The sequence below is a fragment of the Trichosurus vulpecula genome, chromosome 8 (assembly GCF_011100635.1).
Source record: "Trichosurus vulpecula isolate mTriVul1 chromosome 8, mTriVul1.pri, whole genome shotgun sequence".
Classification (NCBI taxonomy): Eukaryota; Metazoa; Chordata; class Mammalia; order Diprotodontia; family Phalangeridae; genus Trichosurus; species Trichosurus vulpecula.
The window spans coordinates 164,663,701-164,688,074 of record NC_050580.1 but is presented as its reverse complement, the minus strand read 5'-3'; the positions used below and the strand labels follow the sequence as shown (position 1 = coordinate 164,688,074).

General features: G+C 37.3%; 1 protein-coding gene across 1 annotated transcript in view; it reads left to right on the top strand.

The window, feature by feature from the left end:
* The window catches only part of UNC13C (unc-13 homolog C), a 580,271-nt gene that overhangs the window by 459,593 nt on the left and 96,304 nt on the right, over positions 1–24,374 (top strand). Inside the window, exons 23-24 of the mRNA XM_036734862.1 lie at positions 7,892–7,980; positions 15,369–15,518. Coding sequence (XP_036590757.1) covers positions 7,892–7,980; positions 15,369–15,518 — 239 coding nt within the window. The remainder of the gene's footprint in view (positions 1–7,891; positions 7,981–15,368; positions 15,519–24,374) is intronic.

Genomic DNA, 24,374 nt, shown 5'->3' with positions numbered 1-24,374 from the left:
TTGTAATTTCAATCACTTCTGTGATTTTAACCTTTCTGCCACTGTACCAAGCTCCAGGCTCATATTCCAGCTGCCTTCTGGACTTCTCCACTTGGAGATCTCATGAAGATCTTCAACATATCTAAACCTGAACTCATCAGTTTTGTTTTTATTCACTTTTCCACCTGACTTTCCTATTTTTTGTCAAATGAACTACTTTTTTCTCTGTCGTCTTTGACTCAATCTAAGCTGAGTCATCTTTGTTCCCTTTTCCTTCATCAGCTTCATCTTCTCCCTTGTCACATAATCGATTGTTCATTCTAATTCTTCAATGCCTCTCATATCTTTCTCTTTTCTTATTACCACCACTCTAGTTCAGACCTTCTTTACCTCTGACCTAGGCAACTTCATTAGCCTTCCAACACATTTCCCAGCAATGTACAACCACCAGATTATCCTTCCTGGAGCTCAGTTATATTGCTCCAGTATTCAAAAACCTTCTAAGAAGTAGAGAAAAAGAGAAAGGCTCTTCATTGCTCCTTCCCCAGCCTGATATTTAAGGATCCGTAGGTTTAGACTTAGCTTTTTAACTTTATCAAGCACAACTCCCCCTCATGTACTCTGCACTACCTCCAAACCAGATTGCTAGCTGTCCCCTAAACACTCCTTATGCTTTCTTACCTCTGCACTTTTGCTCATGCTGTTCTCCTGTGCCTGGAATGCCTGTCTCCTCCCTACCCTGCCAATCTATGCTTATGGGGATCCAATCTACTCTTCAAGATTGAGTTCAGATGCAACTTCCTCCATGAAGATGTCCCTGATTCCTCTAGCTGAAAATCATGTTTTTCCCCTTCATCTGACTCCATGGTGTTTTATGCTCCTTCTGTACATTTATTATAGTCTAATTTTTATTTATTTGTGTAGATGTCTTACTTAATAAGCTATATTTTAAACTCTTTGATGGTAAGGACATGCTTATTTATCTTTGTATTTCTCCTTAACAGTCCATTGCTTATAGTAGGCAATTTAATGTTTATTGAATGAAAAGTTAAATACCATTTACTACCAGCATGACCCTGGACAAGTCACTTAGTCTCTCTAGGCTTCATTTTCCCTATCTGTGAAAGGGGGGAGTTGAATTAGATGACCTCCCAGTTCTAAATTTATGACTTGAGACTATTGGTTTGGGAGACTGAACCATACAAGGAGTATGGACGTATTGGGAGAGTAGCCATGCAGGTTCTAGGACTAGACAGAGTGATGCCTAGAACATCAGCTTCATCTAGAAGGTGGGATTTTAGATAGATGACCCAAGAGGAAGATTTCCAGTAAATGGCCATGTAAATGAGGTAATGTAAGGCTCATAACGTTGAAAGTGTTATTTACATGTTAACCATTAAGAGGTGAGAATAGGGAAACTCACTGAATGAAGCCAGCTTTCAAATGAAAGAGGCTGCCTAAGGTTCCAGAGGAAGTAGAAATTCCATGACACTCTGAAAAGGAGCCCAAGACAAGATCTTGGCTTTAATCCATGGAATCCTTAACATCATTCACATGCCATTTTCTAGTGTGGTCAATGCAAAGGCAAGAAGTGTTCAACATGGATGCAAAGGTCATTCTAGCATTTGGTGCCATGCCAAGCTATAATAATCCTCCCAGCCTCACTATGATTTCTTATAGCAACCTCTCACTAGTACTGGGGAAGAAGAAAAAAACCCGAAGCATATTATAGTGATGGCTCAAGATAACTCCCATTTATGTTACATCTTTCCTCTCAAAAAACACTTTCCTCAGAACAAATCTGAGGACTAGATGTCTCCAATACAAAAGCTCAATGAACAGTTCAAAATATCTATGCCTCTGTGTGAGCCTTTATTTAGGAATTCATCTCATAATGCTTTTAGGAAGAGAACAGAAATGGTGCAAGGAGGTGCCAATTACCTAACATGGTACATGTGACCACAGCTGGTGGATTTTACTTTAGCGGTGCAAAAATTTAGAAGCTAACTAGCCCTGCTCCATGGTTTAATCTAAGCAATTGGATCATACTCAATTTGCCTGCCCTTAGGTATTAAAACTCCCACGCATTGCCCAAAATGCAGTTCAAATCTGATTTAGGTATTATGAAGACCAGAGCTGACTCAGCATTTCTATTTTTTTTATTATTGAAATTATTCTTTTCAAGTCCCTCTCCTTCCTCTCCCCCCTTTTCTCTCTCTTTTTTTTTCTTATTCCCCCAGAGGGGCCAGTGCATAAACTAAACTCAGTCTTTCATACCAAATAGATTTACAGAGGTCAAACTTTTACAAATTTACAAAACTTTTTACTTTATAACCAGTCCAAATAAAGAGGAAAGATGCAGTAGAGTTTTGATAATAGTTATTCAATATATTCTTACCAAATGCCTTACCAAAGAGGAAAGGGGAGACAGATACAAAGAAATTTAAGATGCAATGTCTGTCTTCATGGGATTGCCAGTCCAGGAGAGACATTTACACAAATAACTTTAGCGTAACGTAGATTGTGGTATGCCATACCGCTTAAAGTAACTGATAAGAGCATATTTTAAACTTTTTGTACAAGAATGCATTTATTATCTCCTTGCTATTAAAAACTTTCAAATAGATAATAATACTGGGAAAATGTGCTATTCTTACCAGTAATCTCTACAATGAAATTTTCTTTTTTTTTTTTAAAGGCTCAAAATTGTAGTATAACATTTGTGGATATTAGAGGTAGCTAAGTGGAGCAGTGTACAAACTGGACGTGGAGTCAGAAAGATCTGACTTCAAATCCTGTTTGCCCAGTGATCCTGGGCAAGTCACTTGACCTCTCTAAACCTCAGTTCCTTCACCTGTAAAATCAGGATGATAATAGTACATGCCTTACAGGATAACATAGGTAAAGCGCTTTGCATTCCTTAAAGCACTTTATACATGCTAGCTTTTATCCTTATCATTGTTATTATTATCAATATTCTTCTTCTTGTTGTGGTTATTGTTATCATTCCCAACCTTGGTTCATACCACGGTAGTGGAGAAGGCGCTCTTAAGCAGGAATTGGGTGTAATGGAAAGCCTTGGAAGTCAGGAGACCTAGGTTCTAGTCCTAGTTCTGGCAGACTTCAGTTGTGTGACCTTGGGCAAATCATTTGGACCCTAAGTCTCACTTTCCTCACCTCTAAAATGAGAGGGTTAGGCTAGGTGATTTTAAGGTCCCTCCTACCTCTATGTTCTGTGATCTAAGGTCATTGACAAAGAGAACAAATGATCATCTACAGATATTATAATTAAATGGTCGTAATTTTTCTATTGCTGTTCTCATTTTTGTAAGTTAGAATTAATTTCAGTCACTTGAACTATGTTTAGAATAATTTTGCCAGTTCTTAAGATATGTTTGTAATCAGACAAACATATGCTACTGTAACTAAGGATTTCTAAGTATCTAATTAAATTAAAGTGGGAAGTGTTTTACAATGAAATAAATTCAATTCACCTGTTTAGAAATATGTGCTCTCCTGAGAGGTAAACACAACCACTCAGCCTAAATCAACATTTTACATTTTGTAAAGAGGCAGAATTTTTTCAAATAATAAATTTATGCTTAAAAAATACTCAAAATATTCCAAAATAATTTTATAAGCAAATACTATAAGTATTGTTGTCTCTCAGTCGTTCATTCATGTCTGATTCTTTATGACTCCGTAGACCAAATTGTTCGTGGGGTTCTCTTGGCAAGGATACTGGAGTGGTTATTGAGGCAAACAGAAGCTAAATGACTTGCCCAGGGTCACATAGCTAGTATCTGAGACTGAAGCTGAACTCTAATCTTCCTGACTCCAGTCCAGCACTGTATCCATTGGGCCACCTAGCTGCCAACTATTAAAAATATACTCCCACTTAAATAGATAATGCTATACCATAACAGTTTGTATAACTTTAAAATCCATACCATAATGCTCTCATAGTGCACATGAAATAGATAAAAACCAATAATACAATTATTTTAAAAGGCAGAAAATGAAACTTTTTTTTTGTTTTTTTGGCAGGGCAATTGGGGTTAAGTGACTTGCCCAAGGTCACACAGCTAATACATGTGTCAAGTGTCTGAGGCCGGATTTGAACTCAGGTTCTCCTAACTCCAGGGCTGGTGCTCTACTCACTCCACCACCTAGCTGCCCCCAAATGAAACATTTTTAATGAACTCTTTATCAGTCATCTTAGTGGGGGATGGGTAGTCTATGGGAAGATGTCTTCTGGAATCAAAGTACAAAGACCAGGATTACAACTATGGGTCTGTGAGCCATGTGACCAAGTAATTCCTACTTCAACTCTTTGAGTGGCAGTTTCTTCATCTATAAAATGAGGACTTTGGACTAAATGATCCTAAATGATCACTATGGTCGTTTGTAGGTTCAAATCCTCTAGTCCCTAAGGTGTATGTGGACATGTGTTCCTCTCTTGAGGTCCTCCCCTTTCTATTCCATTATGTTTTTATAAGGTGAAATCAGGAGGATTGGAAGGGGTGAAAGGATCACAAACCAAGGAATCTAAAAGGATTAAGTGGAATAGAGGAGAGGAAGCCTCATTCACTTTGACTTGGTAGCAGTAATTTAAGTTTATAGCTGATTGTACCTATAAATGTCAGTCTTTGTGTTTTTTATTTTTTGTGCTTTTTTAATTTTTAATTTTCATGTTTTTTAAGAACTAACTGGCAGTCTTCTTGAGTCACAGTGCTTAGTAGTCTAGCTATGGCATAGCATAGATGAACCCTACTGTGTGCAGGACCCAGAGTGACTGCCAAGAAGGATCACTCGCTCCCCTCCCCATAATTCTACCTATCCTGGTAAACATCAGTCAGTAGGAGGGAGACCTCAGTAAATCAGATGGCAAACAGGGCTAAAAAAACATTAGAAAAAACAAACAAAAGGAAAATTCAATCAAATCAGGTTAGCTATCTTACAGGAATAGAAATCAACCACTCTAAACAAAAATCAATCTCTTCTTAGCCTGGGGACTAATTGGATAAGATATGGAATTCGAGGATTGATTAAATATGGCCTATGCTCATCAGAAGTCAATTTAAATTTTCAGTTTCCACGCAAATTTTTATAATCATATAAACACAACGAAATACCAAAATCAACTAGTGTATGGCATGTAAATGAATACTACATCTCATTAATTTCTGTGAGAGACATTCTTAAAGATGTTTTTGTAGTCTAAGAATATTACTTATTGCCTACCAAAAAGGAATAACAAATGGGATAAAATTTCATATCACTAGATTTACAAAGTATTTGGTAAAGTATATTTTGATCCCTTTGATACATTGAAGAAGTTCCTTAAAGGTATTTCTTTTTTTCTACACATGCTATTACTGTTTATCCTTCATTCTCAAAAAGGACCATGACACCTGGAAAGTGATGCCATGACTTGCAAGGGAATAGGATTTAAGTGAGGGAGGGCTGTGCAAAGTCACCAGCCACACTTTCTCCTCCTGAGTCATCTGGGTCCAGTGACCAGATATGGATCAGGACAACAGGAGATAGCCCAGGATACAGTGAGGGACCTTGGCCTTTTCTAGCTAAGGTCTTTAACAGATCTCAGTTTGACTGAGGCAGGGCCCATTCAGTGACTAAGACTTAATAAAAAATGGCCTCTGAAGACCCTCAGGGTTTCTGTACAAAACAGAAACAATTGTTATTTACATTCATTCTGAGCTAATAAGGGCCCAAACAGTGACCAAGCAGGGCTTGGTCTAGGACCAGAGTGATTTGGGTTTAAGGCTGGTCTTTAAGAGAACTCTAAGAAACATCCTATTAAAGCATTAAGGAAAGAGTTTGGTTTTAAAGTTTGGACCATAATGAACATCAAAAAGAATTTTCTTGATGTTTCAATAAATTTTGATTATTAATTTATCTTTTCCAAAGGTTTTGCTATGGTCTAATTCAAGTGCAGTAAATATCTCCACACTAAAAGTTTTCATTCTGGATTTATCACAGAGGAAAAATATGCTATGAAAAATAAAGATTCTTGACCTTAGGAAAGTGACTTTCTCCTGCTCTTTGGTGTTCTTCATCTGGGGAAGGAGAGACAAAAAGATGTTCATTAAGGTTCTTTCCAACTCTAAGGCTGATAGGACAATAATCCTATAACCTTGCTGCTTCCTTTCCCCCTCCCTGTGTTTCTTTTATGAGGTAGAAAGTGAATTGACAAAGGAATCGAGTGATCTGGGTTCTAAGCCTAAATCCATCACTAGTTAGTCATGTGACTCTGGGCAAATGATTTCAATTTTTTGTTCCTCTGTTTTCTCATTTATAAAACAGGGATGATTATATCTCTCCTCCTATTTCACTGGGATTTTTGAAAATCAAATAAGACAATGAGAGAGAAAAACCTGCAGATGTTTGAAGGATTGCAAGGTTATAAAATACTGACTCCAAGGTTATAGAAATTAAATATTTATTGAAAACAAGAAACAGATGGAATTAGTTTAAATGTAATAAATATCCATATATGCATATCCTTGTAAATATCCTTATGTATAACATGTCAACTCAAATTCAAAATAGTATTTTTTTACTTTATTATTCAATTTTAACAATTATATTACTGATAATTTCAAATTGACAATATAGTGTTAAAACAGCAACAGGGATGAAGGCAAGTATAAGTATTTTCAAAATACTAATTTTCTATAACAAAGAATCATTCAAACCCAAGTTTCATTTTTGTAAAACAGCTTCCATTGATTTTTATAAGCATTGTATTGTACTGGAAAAAAACTGCTTGATTGGATCTCCTGTTACTCAACTAACAAATTATTGACTTTCAAAATTAAAAAATTGAATTCAGTCTCCAGTGCATCTGTCATCTATTCCATGGAATGTCACTGCCTTCCTAGATATACTAAGGTTAAAAAATTACACCCCTTTCATGAAGTCATTTCATGGTAGTGTCATGTCAGATATTTCATCAAAATGTTGAGACTTGAGGAGAAGGGGAAAAATACATTTCATCTCAAGTAAAGAGATTTTTTTTTCTCCAAAAAGATTGTGGGTAGAGGAAACATTGCTGTGTTGTGCAGAATTCTCCTTATCCTATTGAAAGAGATTCTGACCTCTGCTATGAGCTCCTTTTCTATGCAGAAACAACTGCTGCCAGAATCAGTTCCAGGAGCTTTTTTTTCCAAGGGAGGTCAAGTTGCTGAACTTGATGTAGGTAAGAATCCACTTCTGAGTGGCCCAGTGGCATTCAGAAAGTGAGACTCAGTGTAGGCCAATCCTGTCACAGCCTGCAGAAACATTTGGAGAGTTTGGTTCCTTTCTTTTCATTTGTTTTCTTTTGATTCCATTTGTGGAAAAATATGAAAACACCTTCAAATAGGAGACATGCTACTCTTTAATAAAAGCATTTTTTTTAATTGAAGAATTGAATTGTAAATGGAATCGAATCAGACTTTGAAAATGACGCTTGTCCCCATTAGTACCTAGAGGCCTTATTTGCCCACATCATTGTTGAGGATCCTATTATATTATGAAGCAGCACACATTTGTCTAGTATGTCATTTTCTCAGTTTTCTGGCACAGAGGCCTACTGTAGTCTACAAGATACTATCCTACATGCCTTGGAACCCATTGCAATAGCATGCAAAGGCTTTGCTATTTAGCTTGAGAAATGCTATGTTTTTCTGCATGCTATGGATTTCAAATCATTCTTTCATATATAAGGACCCTCATGGTTTGTTTTAAAATTTCCTTATCTGGGTGGTGTTTCCATATTTGTTTTCCAAAACTAAATGTTTGAGTCATATTGTATGTAGTTTACTTTATAATACTCACGGTGCTTGCAAAAAAATGTGATCATGTTAACCTAAAGCCCCAATTAATATTATTTCTGGTCTCTTTGCAGCTAGATCCTGAAGCTAGTAGTGTTCTCAAAGAACTTCAGGTAAAACTCAACGGGGTCCTGGATGAACTCAGCGTAACCTATGGTGAAAGGTAATTAACACAACTAATAAGAACCTAAAACAATGATTTTCGTAATGACAGGTTTTAAGCTAGAAAGGAAGGGACCTTAGAAGTCATCTGGTCCAATACTCCCATTTTACAGTTGAGGAAACTGATTCGCAGAGAGGTAAAGGTCCTAACCTATGATATCAGAAGAAATAAGCAACAGAGCCAAGGTTTTAACCCATGCCCTCTGATGCCATGATAGCTAATGATGCTTCCATAGATATGCTGTATGTGCATTTGACTCTTTATTGGTAATTAAGAAGCAGAAAGCAAAATTACTAGAGACTAGCGTTTGAGTATACAAGAGGCAAAGATTTCCCATTCAGCGGGGATCTATTAAGCTCCTACTGCGTGTAAGGCAGTCACAAAATCTTGCTCTAATGCAAGCTACTGTGCTAGATGCCAGGGATACAAAATAAAAAGAAAAAGCCAGATGGTCACAGCCCTTAGTGGGCTTAAATTCTAGTTGGGAAGGGGGCAGGGTGACATTTTAATAAAACACAATGCAAGAAGTTACGGTAGCAAAGGAAAGAATACATAGTCAGGAATTGATATACCAGGTTTAGGAAATAGCTTATACTGAAAGGTAGAGTATATGAGGGGAAATAATATGAAATAAAATTGGAAACATAGGTTGCATGCAGATTTTCCATGGCCATAAATGCCAGGCTGAGAAGTATGCATTTTACCCTTGAGTAAGTATTCTTAACCAGGCATCCATGGACCATGGATAAATTTCAAGAGGTCTATATATACCTTTCATATGCCAGGCACTGTCTTAGGTATTGAGAGTATAATGATTCCCTCTGAGGAGTTTATATTCTATTGGGGTAGGGAGAGACAATGTATACTCATGTGAATATATGTGAAATATCTACTGAAAAGAAGGTATTATGGTGCAGAAGATAATGAGCTGGCAGGTGAGGCTGGATTCATATCCTGCCTTTGACATGTACTGGCTTTGTGACCCAAGGTAAGTCACTTAAACTTTTAACACTCCAGACCAAGTTCAGACTAAAAATTACTGAGGTGCTGGCCAGTATTAGTAGAGGGAATCTCCTCACCCAGGAGTTCCCTATACTAATGAAATCAGGATTCTAGTCCCTGTCCTTACTCCCATTAAAAAAATTAAGGTAAATAGGGAGCAGAGTTCACACGTCCTCCTCCTTCCCCCATCCCCATTTTAAAGATAAGGAAAATAAGAAATAAAGAATGTACTGTAACAATAACTGTAACAGTTCTCCAGTAACAAAGCTGTAGAACTGAACAAAGGAATTCTGATTGCAAATCCCAAGCTCATTACTCTTGTCCTCTCCCCCAAAGAAATAGGAAATTTTGGATGATGGTGCAGATAAAATTAGAGAGTAAGTAAAATTCAGTTTTGAGCATGTTGAGATCGAGTAGCCATGGAACATCCAGGTGTAGAGAGACATCCAACAGGTGATGAAGCAAGGGAAAGAGATAATTGAGGCTGTATATATAGATTTGGGAATTATATGAACAGAGATGATAATTCCTGTGGAAGCAGATGTAAATGCTGAGGAATAGCTTGGAGAGAGAAGAGCACCCAAGACATTATATATTTGTCATACATACATATATTATACAAATTGAACTCTAAGTTAGCCTCCACTGGGAACTTCATATTCTTGTGACCGGATGTGAGAGCAGGTATAATTCTCCAGAAGAAACTTGCCTTTCAGAAAGTTAGCAAAGGTAGCCTCCTCTGACCAGGGAACTCTAAGACAAAGATAGCCTGGAAACTGCTCATTTAAAAAGGTTAATTGACTTATTAGGAAGCTTGCTTCATATATCCTCATAATGACCTTTAACTTATGCTTGTATCCAAGCTAAGTGTATAGTTCCTATCAAATTTTTAAGTTGCTTAAACTTCTCTGTCCCTCCACACATATGCCTTAAATGCAACAGGTACACAGTGATCGCTTGTTTATTTGACTCAATGTAACTACGTGTGTGCATAAGATGGGTCCACAATTTTTTTAAAGCCTTTTGGCTGCTAGACAGAGGTATGAGGCAAAGTAGAGGAAATGAAATACTTAATAGTGCTTCTCAGGCCCTGGCTTTTCTCCATGTCTTCACTCTCCACATGCTATTGTTCATCAACCTTCATCATTGAGGAAGGATAGAGTGTTAAAGGGCCAGCCTTGAAGTCAGGAAGACTTGATTTCAAGCTCTGCCTTTGACTCATGCTTCCTATGGGAACTATGGGCAAGTCACTGCCTTATGACATCTTTTAAAGACTATGAGTATGGATCTAGGATTTGTGGACATTTTCTATGTTGTGAGCTCACTGTACTGAAATCACAAGTCTACAGCCATCCTCCTCTCATTAGTCCCCACAAGAACAATAACCAAAAGCCACAGTAATATGTTACTTTTAATTGAGGGGAAGTTAGAATTCAGGAAAAGCTTGAGAGACTGTTGTGGTTATAGGAAACAAAGTGATTAGCCTATTTCTAGACTCTTTACTCATATGCTCAAATGGATCTCAAATCTTATCCATTTAGGTGAGACAACAATGCAATCCATGCTTTTCCATGGCTATGTAAATCTTTTCCATGGCTTCCAACAAGTTTGCTACTGAGAGTTTAGTAACATACTCAGGGCCATTCTCACCTGCTTCTGATGGGAAGAACTCAGAGACTCTCTTCATAGATCTTATTTTTCAATCATACGTTTCCATAATGAGAGCCTTTTCTCCAGTTCTTCTTGTTATATGTTGCTACTCACTCCATATGTACCTTTCAATTACTCTCTGTGATCATCATATAACACTATTAGAATATTTCTATTGAAAAGATGAACCTTGGGCAGAGTCAAGATGGTGGAATAAAACTGGAAACATAGGTCGCATGCAGATTTTCTATGGCCATAAATGCCAGACTCTCCCCAAATCCTCCCCAAATATCTTTAAATAATAACTCTAATCAAATTCTAGAGTTGTAGAACCCACAAAAAGGCAGAGTGAAATAATTTTCAAGCCCAAGACAACTTAGAAAGTTGACTGGAAAGGTCTGTTGCACCACAGTAAGAGAAGAGCACCGTGCAGCACAGGCTGTGGCAGCTCAGACCAGACCCTAGCAAACCAGGAGGAGGCCTTACTACTGCACACCTGTTAGATTGGCTAATATGACAGAAGAGGAAGATAACAAATGTTGGAGGGGGTGTAGGAACTTAAAACATTAATATATGATTGGTGAAGTTGTAATCAACCATTCTGGAGAGCAATTTGAAACTATGCCCACAGGGCTATAAAACCATGCATACCCTCTGACCAAGCAATACCACTACTAGGTGCATATCCCAAAGAGATAAAAAAAGGGAAAGGACTAAAATGTACAAAAGTATTTATAGCAGCTCTTTTACTGGTGGCAAAGAGTTGGAAATTGAGGGGATTAATAAATGATGAGCAAGAGGCTCTCAGGAAAGCATGAAGAGTCTTATATGAACTAATGTAAAGTGAAATGTGCAGAACTAGGAGAACATTGTACATGGTAGCAGCAATATTATATGATGGTCTACTATGAATAACTTAGCTATTCTCAGCAATTGAATGATCTAAGACAATTATGTAGGACTTATGATGAAAGAGTTTGTCCATCTCCAGAGACAGAGCTGGTAGAGTCTGAATGCAGATCAAAGATACTTTTTCTTTATTTTTCTTGGGGTTTTTTGGTCTGTGTTTTCTTTCACTGAATAATCTATATGGAAATGTGTTTTGCATGACTACACATGTATGACCTATTTCAAATTGCTTGCCTTCTCAATGGAGGGGGAGAGGGAGAGAATTTGGAATTCAAAATTTGAAAAAAAAGAATGTTAAAATTGTTTTACATGTAACTGGGAAAAAATAAAATATTAAATAATTTTTTTAAAAAAGAGTTCCTGGTGCTAAGGTAGGCTCTCTGTCAACTATTCTAAGCTGGCTCTGTAGAGATTTAAAGACAAAAAATGTATTGGGAAATGTTGGCAAAATAAATAAAAATCTGATGCAGTATAAAAAGATGTGACTATTAGAGTCAATAAAAAATGTTTCATAATTCCTAAAAGGAATCCCACATACTCCCTTCTTCCCATTTAATTCTGGGCCCTACTTGCTGCTCATTTATATCATCTGCCCCAGCCATACCAATGGATAAGGTCCCTTCACAGATTGTGCTATAATGTACCCAGACTGGCCCCCTGAGTTTTGCTTTCTTATTTTTAAAAAGGAAACTTTCAAGTTATTGAACCTCAAATATGAAATGGACTTTGAAAAAATCTGGACAAGAAACAGGTTATTAATAAAATTACAATCTTCTGACATGAGTGTTACATGGTAATGGAGAATGATTTTATAAAAGGGAGGTCCTTCAAATTGGTAGATATAGCTACCTTACATGAATGTGTCTTTTATTTAGTGATTTGTTTGAGATTAGCTAGAATAATAATAATCTAGGTTTCTGATGATGAAAAAAATATGTGAAGCACCTGATACCAGTTTCTAACTAAAGTTGACTTACTCAAAACTTAACAGAGAAATTAGCCCTTGGACATATGGCTTTGCTTCCACCACTGTGGCTCTATCTGCAGCAAGCAAGGTAGATAAGACTTATTCAGCCAACTGATTAATTCATGCTCTGATGTCCACTTGAATCATGTAAACCCCAAAGTCTTTATTAGTTAGGGGTTCCAAATTAGCCAATTTGGCCATTTCCATTAAAGAAATTAAGTCTATAATTGCATGACAATCAATTTTGCTTTGTGTTTTAAAGCTTAAGATTCAATAATTCTGTCATTTGCTCTTTTTATTGCTGTATCTTTTTAGGGAATTCAGGGCATATTTGAGAAAGGCAATTAAAAGCCTAGATTCTTTATCAACAAACACAGCATGTACTTGAGAGCCCTGTCTCTCAGGAAGCACTGTCTCTCAGGAAGCTGTATTAGTAACCATCTACATCACTAAGGGTGGTTCTTTTATGTTTCTGCTAAATGTGCACTTGGCACCTGAAGCTGGCCTAATATGATTCTGAATAAATAAAGCAATTAAGTACATTTCCTAGGAACTCTTGTGTGATTTTTTTTGGTTCCTTAGGAGCTCATGAAGTCCAAGATTGCTTAGTAGTATTTGCTTCTTACAAGTGAGCTCAAAATAAAACCTCCTTTAATTGCAAAATGATTGGAAAGGAGAAAAAAAAACTGTCCTTGAAAACAGACCTGCATGGTGTATCCCAAGTGTGGATTCACCATCATTTAATTCCAGAATAGAATGATGTTTTCAGTTGTGCTTTCATTATCCTGGTTGATGATACACAGAATCCTGGCTACTGTAGTGAAATGGATCAGTAATTCCAGGATATGACTACAGCAGTGGTCCCTGAGGGGACTCCATCAGCAGAATTACTTTTCACTCCCCTGAAGTGAAGTGAAAATATCACTTCTCAGGGGAAAGAGAGTGTTGGAAGAGTATTTCTCTTCCATAATAACAAAAATGTATCTCTTTTTTCTCCTAGCCTCATACAAGACCTGGCCACCCATAAGGAGGAGGGCATTACTGGTTATCCCTAAAGACTGAACAGTAGTTCAACTGATTAAATATCTATAGTGCCCCTTATTTAAATTTATTTCATCAGAGATCATTAAAGACATTCTTTGTTTAGGCATAACAAATAAAAGGGAAGAGACTGAATTAGAAATGCATGACAAAGAACTATCTTCTTACAGAAGTATATGCTTTTGCTGAGTAGTGTGGTATATTGAAACGAGCTTTGGATTCAGAGTCAGAGGTTATGGGTACCTTGATCAAGACACTAAATTTATCTTTATGTGTTAAATGGAGAAGTTAAACTAAATAACCTCTAAATCCCCCTACATTTCAATCCTATGATCTTCTTAAACTCTAAAATTTAAAAGACATTTATATTTCTGTTATTTCATTGCTTTGAGATATTAATGATGGTGATAATTTGAGAGAATCATTAGAGTGATAATTACTTGCCTAAATATTAGCAATCTAATGAATCTATTAGTATTATTTACTTTTTGTTATTTTCATTAAACAGAATGAGCAGAGGGAGGGGAAATGAGACTGAGCCTAGGATAAAAAGATATTATCTTTGCTCCCTATTTTGACTATGATTAAAATTAATTTTCCCTCTTTTTTCAGTACCCTTTCAGTGGTATGAATATTTTGCACCCTTTTACCTTTGCCACTACTCCTAGCTTTCTTTCTTTTCCTAATATACCTAGCCACACAATCATCTCTAAAATGTATTCAAGGATTCGGGAAGTGAAGAAAAAAATGGAATCCTTGCATTGATGGTATTTCTCTAGATTGAAATGAGCTCTTCAACATTCTTTTCAATCCCTGGAAAAGAAAAGGAAGTTAAATGTCCAAATATCTTAGGAAAAGGAAAGTCTTAGAACTGAGTTAGGCAGAGGAGGTGGTGAGCCACATAATCAATTAATATTTATAAAAATACTGTCCAAAGTCAGTGGCACTAGTGTCATTCAACGATGTGGCTATAACCACAGCTACTAAAGACCCAGAAAAAAAATTCTGCCACCAAAGTCCTTGGCTTTATCAATGGTTTAGCAACAGAAACTGTTAAGATTTTGTCAGTGGAAATGGCATTAAAGAGGAGGCATTACCATCTGCTTTGCCACTGCACCCTATGAACCTTTCTATTTGACTTGCTACTGAAACCTTCCATATATGTTGTCTCCTCCAATAGAATGAGTTCCTTGAGAGAAGGAGTTGTCTCTTGTATATACGTGTGTGTGTGCGCGCGCATTCACAGGCACATGTGTACACATATACACACATATATACATATATACACATGTATACATATATATATACACACACACATGCACGCACACACGTATTCCTAATGCTTAGCACAGTGCTTCGCACATAGTAAGCTTTTAATAAACACTCTTTTGATTCATTCGGCAATCATTTATTAAACACCTACTTTGTATAAGGCATTAGGTCCTAGGCATACAAGGAAAATGTGGCAAATGATATCACCCTTCAAGGAACTTAAATTCTAGGTGAATAAAGCATGCAGACAGATAGAATACAAGTAATTTGAGCAAGGAGAGAGCATGAACAGTTAAGGATGTAGTTTGTGTCAGGACTTACACACACAGGTATCATGAGCATGCCCATAGACTGAATATTAATTGTTTATTTCCATGTATCTTCATGTTTATAGAGCACTTTAAGTAATGAAACTTGACCTGACCCCTTCCCCAACCCCTACCACCAAAAAGCTGTTTAAATTAAGAATTTGACAGAGGAGCTTGAACACGGCCAAATTTCACTCCAAAATTCCTTTTGGGGGGTGGGGTTTTGTGTATATGTTTAGTTTCCAGCTCATTATCGAAGAGTGCGTGAAGCAGATGAATTTAGAATTGAATCAAATGAAAGGAAATGGAAGTACCACCTCCAACAAGAACAATGCAGCTATGGATGCAGAAATTGTACTAAGACCTCTTATGGACTTCTTGGACAAAACGTAAGTACTTCAAGTATTTAACTACTACCCTGGGAATCATTTAATTTTGATTCTGTTTATCACGAAACCAGACTGTCAACTCCTTGAGGCAAAGAGGTGTCAATTTTAATCTTTTTTATCTACTTCTGTGCTGGGTACAATGCCCTTCATGTATTAGGTGCTTAATAAGTATTTGAATTGAGTTGAAGTTAATTTTCTTTTCATTGTTCAGTCCAATTTGTTATTCTGAGTTTAGTTGCTATGGGTTTTGTTTGCTTTTACAACAATTTAATAAGGATTTATTAAATGCATCCAATGAGTGCAGCACTATACTAACAAATGATGGTACAAAGATTTAATTGGAAAGTTAAAAAAAAAAGGGCCAGCCTTCAAGGAATCTAATAGGATGTTTAAGATGCATACTCACATGATTATGTCACCAGGTAGAATGTGATAAGAGCAAAGAAGCAGTTCTAGACAAAATGACCTAAGAAATATGAGTCACGAAAGAGTCCCTTCACCTAGGGGAATCAGAGAAGGCTTTCTTGAGGAGGTGGCATCTGAGTTTCATCTAAGTCATATACAGATTTAAAAAGGGGAGGGGAAAGTATTTTAGACATGGAAGATTTCCTTTGCAAATGATGGAGGTGGGTAGAAGAATGTATTATGAGATGAAAACAGCCAGTAGAATAGTTTTTAAAATAATGCTTTTCTTTGTGATACAATTTTAAAGGAACTTCTAGACTTGACTGTTAATTAGTAAACTTAGTTATATGCACAATCACAGAATGTCAGACTTGAAAGGGATGTCACTGGCCATCTAGACCAATCCATATTTTTAAAAAATCCCTTCTACAAAATACCTAACAAATGGTTATGCAGCCACTACTTGAAGACTTTCTGTCATAGGCACTGCATCTAGAGTTTTTTATTGACTGGCCTGCTTTCCTTTTAAGAGACTAGACTAGAGTTTGAATCACTGAATTGGTAGTCCTTCCTTGTTACCTGAGACATAAAAATGCCCAAGCTGCGAGAAGGTGATGCTGTTGGGCTTTAGAAGAATTCCTGCTCCCCTATGGAATGTCCTTCTGAACCAGTTACCTTAGGGCATATCGAAGAGGGGAGTAACATCCATTTGAATGAATAATTGTATCCACAAGTGTTTCATTACTTTTCACTCCTTAGCCTGAATCACTGGACTGGCCTGAGCTAGGCTTGGCCCAGAGCAATGTGGGTGAAGTCATCAGGCTTGAAGCAACTTGTTCTATGTTAAGATACCTCTAAAAAGGTGGATTTCCCCAGCCCCCTTAACTGTGTCTGTTTGTAGATTCCACTCACTTCTCCTACTTCTGCTCTCTGGAGCCACACACAACAAATCTAATCCCTCTTTCATCTGCCAGTCCTTCAGACCCTCGGGATAATTATGCCCTCCAATCTTCTTTTAACCAAGCTAAGCCTCTCCATTTCCTTCAACTCACCATCATGTGGTACAAATTTGTGGTCCTCCATGACCCCTATTCTCATTCTTCCTCTGTTACATAGTTTATCAATGACTCTCCTAAAGTGTACCCCCAAAGTGAGCATATTATCCCAGATATGGTCTGGTGGGACAGAATATAGTGGTGCTATCATTACCTTATTTCTGAGTGCTTTTAGAGGCAGCTAGGACTTATGGAGGATAGAGTACTAAAGCTGGAGGCTGGAAGACCTAAGTTCAAAGTTTGCCTCTGACTTTAGCTGTCTGACTCTGAGCAAGTTATTTGATCTCTGTCTTCCTCAGTTTCCTCATCTGTAAAATGGGGATAATTATAGTACTTACCTCCCAGAGTTGCTGTAAGGATTAAATGAGAAAACAAAGTGCTTTGCAAACCTTTCTATCTAAATGCTAGCTATTTTTTGTTGTTACCACTATCACCATGACCACCACTACTGCTATAACCTAAGATAACATTAAGCCTTTTTGACTGTCCCATCATACTGTTTATTCATATTGAGTTTGCAGTACCAGTAGAATTTAAGCTATTTAAGGACAAAGACTGTTTCATTCAAATGCCTGGCACATAGGAGGTGCTTAATAAATGCTTTTTGTTTCAGGAATGGATTGAAATTTCATCTTAGTCAATTCAGAACAATATTTTAGCCTATCAAGAGCTTTTTGAATGCTGACTCTATCAGCCAAAGCATTAGCCAGCCTGCTGAGCTTTGTGCCATTTGGAAATAATCATGCCATCTTGGCTTTTACCTAAGTCATTGATAAAGTGTAGAATAGCAGCGGTCAAGCAAAAACCCCTGGGGGCCTCTTCCAAGTTAACATTGAACCATTAAGGAATACTCTTTGGGTCCAGCTATTTACCCAGTTCTGAATCAACCTGACCATACCTTCTACTAGTCCATTTCTTTTCATCATTTTCCCTCAAATAGCATGAAATAGTTAATAAAATACTTGGCTATAAAATATTTTTTGATTTAATACTATAATAATTCTTTACAAGTGTAAATACAATGGTCTATCAGTATTTTATGAAAGATTTGGCTATGAAATCTAATGTTATTTCCCTAATCTTCCAGTTTAGTAACCAAGTCCAGAAAAAAATCATGTTTAGTCTGGCATGACTTGTTAAACATTCATGGAAAGGATCAGAAGAACTTCTTAGAAGGGAGAATGATAGTAATGAAACCACTGCTCTGAGGGGGAAGAAAAAGACATGGGATTTTCTATTTCTCAGACAAGGGAAGAAGTGATCTTTTGGCCATTCAGATATAGGACTATAAAGACTGAGTAACAACCGGGAAAATCTTAGAAACAGAATGAGAAAGGAGACAGAAAAGTAATTTTGCTCAGCAGTAGCTGCACCATTCCGCATGGCTCCTGAAAAAAAAATATTCTCAAGGACAAAAGGAAAAAAAAAGAAAAAGTTGTTCTCAGAAAAAAACAAATGGTTCCATGACCACTGCAGGTAGCCAGAAACAATTTGCTAAGAATCAGTAGTAAAAGTGAGAGGCAAATGATAAGTTGCTAGGAGATAGAGCTAATTCCAGCATTAAGTAAGCGAATGAAAAGAGCAAATGGTTTCTTATTAAGTCTAAATTCTGGGTTAAAATAAGAAAACCAAGGATGATAACAATTAAGACTTACTGAAGAATGTTTCACATATATGTACATATCTGTAGATATGTACATTCATATCTATATATGTACAGATATCTATATATACATACACGTAAACACATATATACATGTGTGCATCATAAGAATTCCATTTGTTTTTTTTAAATGACTCTAAGAAAACATTTTTAAATTCAGTGTTTAATTTGAGTTAAGTTCTAGATAGTTATAAAAGATATTTCTTATCTAAAAAGTCTTGTGGATACATGGTCATAAAATGAAGTGAGCTTAAGCAGATATCCACCAGCTTGAATTTCACAAGAAAATACCAATTGGAGATAATTAACTAAGGGAAGGCTTCACCAATAAGAGGGATAGAGAAAGCCTTCTTGTAGGGGTGGGATTTTAGCTGAGACCTGAAATAGGCCTTCAAGGCAGAATATAGAGATAAAGAAAGAGAATTCAAGGCATGGGATCTAGCCAATGAAAATTCCTACAGTTAGGAGATAGAAAGTTGTTAGGACAGCAAGGAAGTCAGCATCACTAGAGAGTAAATGTAAGAAGACTAGAAAAGTAGGAAGGGTATATAAAGGACTTTAAAAGCATGGTAGAGAATTTATATTTGATCCTAACAGTAATAATAAGCTACTTAAGTTTATAGGAATGGGGAAGAGGGGATGACATCAGACCTGAACTTTTGCAGTCCAAGTGTGAATAGTGAAAAGGACCTGCAACAGGGCATATACAAGGGATCTTATGAAGGTAGAAATTACGCAACTTGGTAACAGATTGGCATTGGAGAATGAGAGAGTGTGTAGTTAAGGTCTGACACCTTATTTGTGAACTTGAATGACTGGGAGATTAGTGGTACCCTCAACATTAATAGGTAAGTCACAAAAAGGGAGGGTTTGGGGGGAAAGGTTGAGTTCTGTTTTCAGCATGTTGAGTTTAAGATATCTATGAGAGACATTCAGCTGGAGACTAACAGGTTGTTGGAGATGTGACGCTGAAAGTCCAAAGTGAGGTGGTGGTGGTGGTTGTTGTTGTTCAATCCTTTCAGTCATGTCCAACTCTTTGTAATCCTATTTGGGGTTTTCTTGGCAAAGATGCTGGAGTGGTTTGCCATTTCTTTCTCCAGCTCTTTTTACAGATGAGGAAACTGAGGCAAAGAGGGTTAAGTGACTTGCTCAGGGTTGCACAGCTAGTAAGTGTCTGAGGCCAGATTTGAACACAGGAAGATGGGTCTTCCTGACTCCAGGCCCAGTACTCTATCCACTGTACCACATTAGGGCTAGATAAATAGATCTATCATCTGCCTAGCAACAATTAAATCCATGGGAGCTGATGAGATCACTTAATGAAATTTCATCAAGGGAAAAGAGATGAAGGCCGATGAAATACTCTTGGGGGACACCCAAGGTTAGTGGTTACAGTTATCCTTTCCATATCACGACTTTCCCCGTCACTGTTTCAATATATCACAGGTTGGCATAAGAAATTAAATGGGAATTTTGGAGGAGTTTTGCAGAAGCCATAGACAACATACAAAGGCTAGCAGACAACACAGAGCCTATCATCAAATACTTAACCTAAATTTAACAATAAGGTACTATAAATACCCCATAAAAGAAAAAGAAAAAATTCAGACTTTTTCTCTGGTATGAAGGGAGAGCCAAAATGTTTTCCACAGATTTTCCAGATCATGGGGGCACTGTGCCCCTAAGTCCTGCAATATAGAAGGAATAATTGTATTTCAGATATGGTCTTGTCCACAATGCTTTTTTTTCATTTCTTTTTATCAAGCCTGTGAATTCATTAATATAGAGAACTCCCAGTAAGGAAACCTACCTCTACCAACAGACTTCAGTATCTACTCAGCAGCTTATCTTAGAAAATTCCCTGAGTACTGACAGGTTAAATGACTTTCCTAGAGTCACACAGTGAGTACATGTAGACTCAGGACATAAAACCAGTGTTGCTAGCTCTGAGGCCATCTAAATACCACTCCACACTGTATCTCTTGTTCACAATTAGAGAAGAGAGAATTATTGTACATTGAATTAGGTTTGTTGGGGGAATACACTCTTTCAAGCCAGACCCATTTAATGAATTCTTCCTCTACTGTCTCAAATAGCCTGCAAACAATACCTCATCTTCCAAAGTGCCCAATTAACAATTCTAGAGTAATTGAATTATTCAACAAGATCTGATTCTTATAATCTTGTCACTTTAGCAGGAGCATCATTCATAACATTTTAATCTGTTTTGATTTTAATTATGTAAATAGGCCCTCTTGAATCTGTTTTCCTTGGTACATAAGATAATGTGTTACTATCAGTCATCTATTAGTGGCAAATGAAGAGGTTCTACAGGTAGTAAATAACAGAGCCCAGATTCAGACCTCAAATGCCTGACTCCAAATCCAGTGATCTTTCTATGGCATGTGCTGTTACAACAGAAGCCTTTCATGGTAGCATTAAAGAGAGTTTACTGTGTTTTAAAATCCTGCACTGGTTCTATCCATCTAGAATAAAAGTTATTTGCCAATTACCTGATTAATCTACCCAGCATGGACAGCCACTGTCATAAAAATAGGTCTAAAATAGATCACTTGGTAAAGATTTGACCTACTATCATCTTTAAAGGTCTACACAGCCTACATTAAGTAAATTACTTATTCATTTCCCCTCTGTCTTGTTTTACATAAAATTATTAATGGAATACAGAATGTTTTCAGTAAGGTACAGTGAAAAGAGTGCTGGATTTGAATTTGCAGGTCTGATGGCTCTGGTGCTGAATAGTTATGTGACCTGGATCACAGTTTCCTAATCTACAAAATGGTAAGGAAGGATTTGCCCTCTATGATCTATTCTACTGCAAGATTTGTGATCTGTTTGCAGTTTTTGTTTGCGCGCACACACACACACACACACACGCACACACACCTCTTAGTGCTCAATGTAGAGTTAGCCCTGTCCCTCTGCACTGTCAGTTACTTGATGAAGTCCATATGAATGAAGTATATGATTTATGGTTTAGCTATGTCATGAAAAACCTGTCATTTTATAAACCTACTCTAGTAAAATCCAGTTTGTACTTGGAATATATTTTATGAACACCTCCAATTTTATTCCTGTGATTTTATTTCCAATCCTGTGTTCAGGGTTAGTCTGCTGCTCTTAGAAAGAGTATTGATCCCAGAAAGAATACCAATTTCTAATTAGAAGTAAAAAAAAAATAAACATTTGTGAAAAATTGGCAAATTCTCTAGTGCCCCTGAACTTCACAAGAGCATATATCTTTTTGCAGGCTCAGTTATGCTTTAGAAATCATATACACCAGCTTCAGTGTCACCCTCAACAGTCTGAATGTTAGAGAGAACATACCACAGTCACTGTAGAACAGTGGCTCATAACTGAAACAGACTTATGGAAAGATTTTGTGGCATCTATCACATTGATTGGAAAAAATGCCATACTTATTTTCACTTATTTTGATTTCCTTTATAATCCTATGTACTTTATTTAGTAAATTTCAAAACACAATTCCGAGAAGGGGTCCACTGCATTCACCAGAATGCCAAGGAGGGGCATGAAATATGTATAAAAAGGTTGAGTATCCCTGCCCTAGAGTAACCCCTTGATCCCAAACTGTGCTAGGAATTTTAAAAATGGGTGACATTGACAACTTACAACAACAATGTTGCTAGCAGCTGTTGTGGGGGTGAAAGGCCAACAACAAAAGCACACAGGAAGGCTGCTAGCACAGGTTCTTTGATCTGCTTTTCTAAGGAGAGCCACTTTAAGGGGTTAACAATCTCACTTCAATTAAGCATATATTTATCATTCACTTGGTTCAGGGAGAAAAGCCAGCATCCTACAATTCAGAGAGAATACAAACAGAAATTATAAACATATGTTATATAAACAGAGCAAACACAAATCACTAGGCAGGCTTCTATCTGTCCACAGCAATACATACAATTATCAGAGAGAGAGAGAAGCACCAATGTCTGAGTCTTCAAAGCTGGGGGAGGCTCCAGTGACTACCCAGAGTCTCATCTGGTCAAATCACACAACACTCTTCCAGCGCATGAGAGCCCCAAAACATAATGCTAACCTCTGAGTATATATACCCTTCTTAGGGCCCAAAGGCTTCAAACCTAATCAGCAAAAGGGTGTGGGCCTGGGGCTTCACATCTAGTTAGCAAAAGGGTGTGGGCCTGGGGCTTAGTACCTAGCAAGCCTTAATCAAAGGCACTTGATTACTTTAGCATTCTAAAAGAGAAAACAATAAAAAAAAATCCCACCTTAATTACCATAACACGACTGCATTACAGATAGGCATAATATGTCATAAGATGGCTATACATGGGTACCCACAGTACCTGGGTTTAGATCCCACCTCTGATATTTATTTGGGCAAATGTCTTGCTCTCTCAGGCCCTAAGTTTACTCATCTCTAACACCTGTAACATTTGTAACATAAAAGGGCTTGGACCAGATGTTCTCTCAGTTCCCTTCCAATGCTCAATTTGTGATCCTATGCTATAACCACATTCTGGATAATACTATATAAACTCAACTCTGGTCCAGCACTCAAAGTACACAAAATTTCTTAGTACTACTATGGGAATCACTGAGGTCACCCTGCTAGGCCCACTCTAACCTGAGAGTTCTGGTCCTTCCTGAAGCAGGAACCATTTATTCATCCATCTGGAACATTCAACAAATTAAGTACCAACTATAAGGAGTGCACTGATGAGTAAACATTGTACTTGGCTAGATTGGCTACAGTTTTGTGTCAACTAGAGTTGGAATCAGATCATTTAGGCTTGAATCTAAGGACTTATTTCATCTCTGTATAAAATTAGACAAATAATTTAACCTCTCTGAGTGTTTCCTGATCTATAAAATGGGATAATAGTGTCTGCCCTAGATAAGGTTTTGTGGGGGTCAAATGTGACAAAGTCATCAATGTGAGTATTTTCATTGGTGATCACATGATCACACAATCCATGACTTCCCAGCCTGTGGGATTCTTATGTAGGTCCTCATATTTTTTGCTACAGGGAAGCCATTCAGTATGCTAGATACCTTCTCCTGATAGTCTTAGTAATGAGTAGATCCAATGAAGCATGTTGGCTTTAGTTATGTCATTCTCACTCCATAGTGAGACCATCATTTTTGTTCATTTCTCTGATATGTTTATACAACATTTCCTGAATTGTTTCTCATTTGTAATCTATGTCAGCCTGGTAATACCTACCATGAAGTTGTTTTCCATTTCCCTGTGAGTAATCCCCACCTTCATTTCTTTGGAATCTGTAGTCTGGGTGACATTTCTTTGAACATTGTGGTTTTCTATAACTGTAGTTTTATATATACTGATACTTAGCTCATTTGTCCAATTGCAGCATCTGAGAGAGAGGAGGGAAAGAAAGAGAGGGAGAGGGAGGAAGAGAGGGAGAGACAGAGAGAGGGGGAAAGAAGGGAGAGAGAAAGAAGGGGAGAGAGAGAGATGGATTGTTGGGTTGTCCGTCCAAGTATATGTCTCGTTCTGGACAGTAAACATTAAAAAATCTTCACAGGAGGCAGCTAGGTGGCACAGTGAGTAGAACACTGGCCCTGGAGTCAGGAGGACCTCAGTTCAAATCTGGCCTCAGACACTTGACACACTTACTATATGTGTGACCTTGGGCAAGTCACTTAACCCCAATTGTTCTGCCTTCCCCTCTCCAAAAAAAATAAATAAACCTTCACAGATCTTTT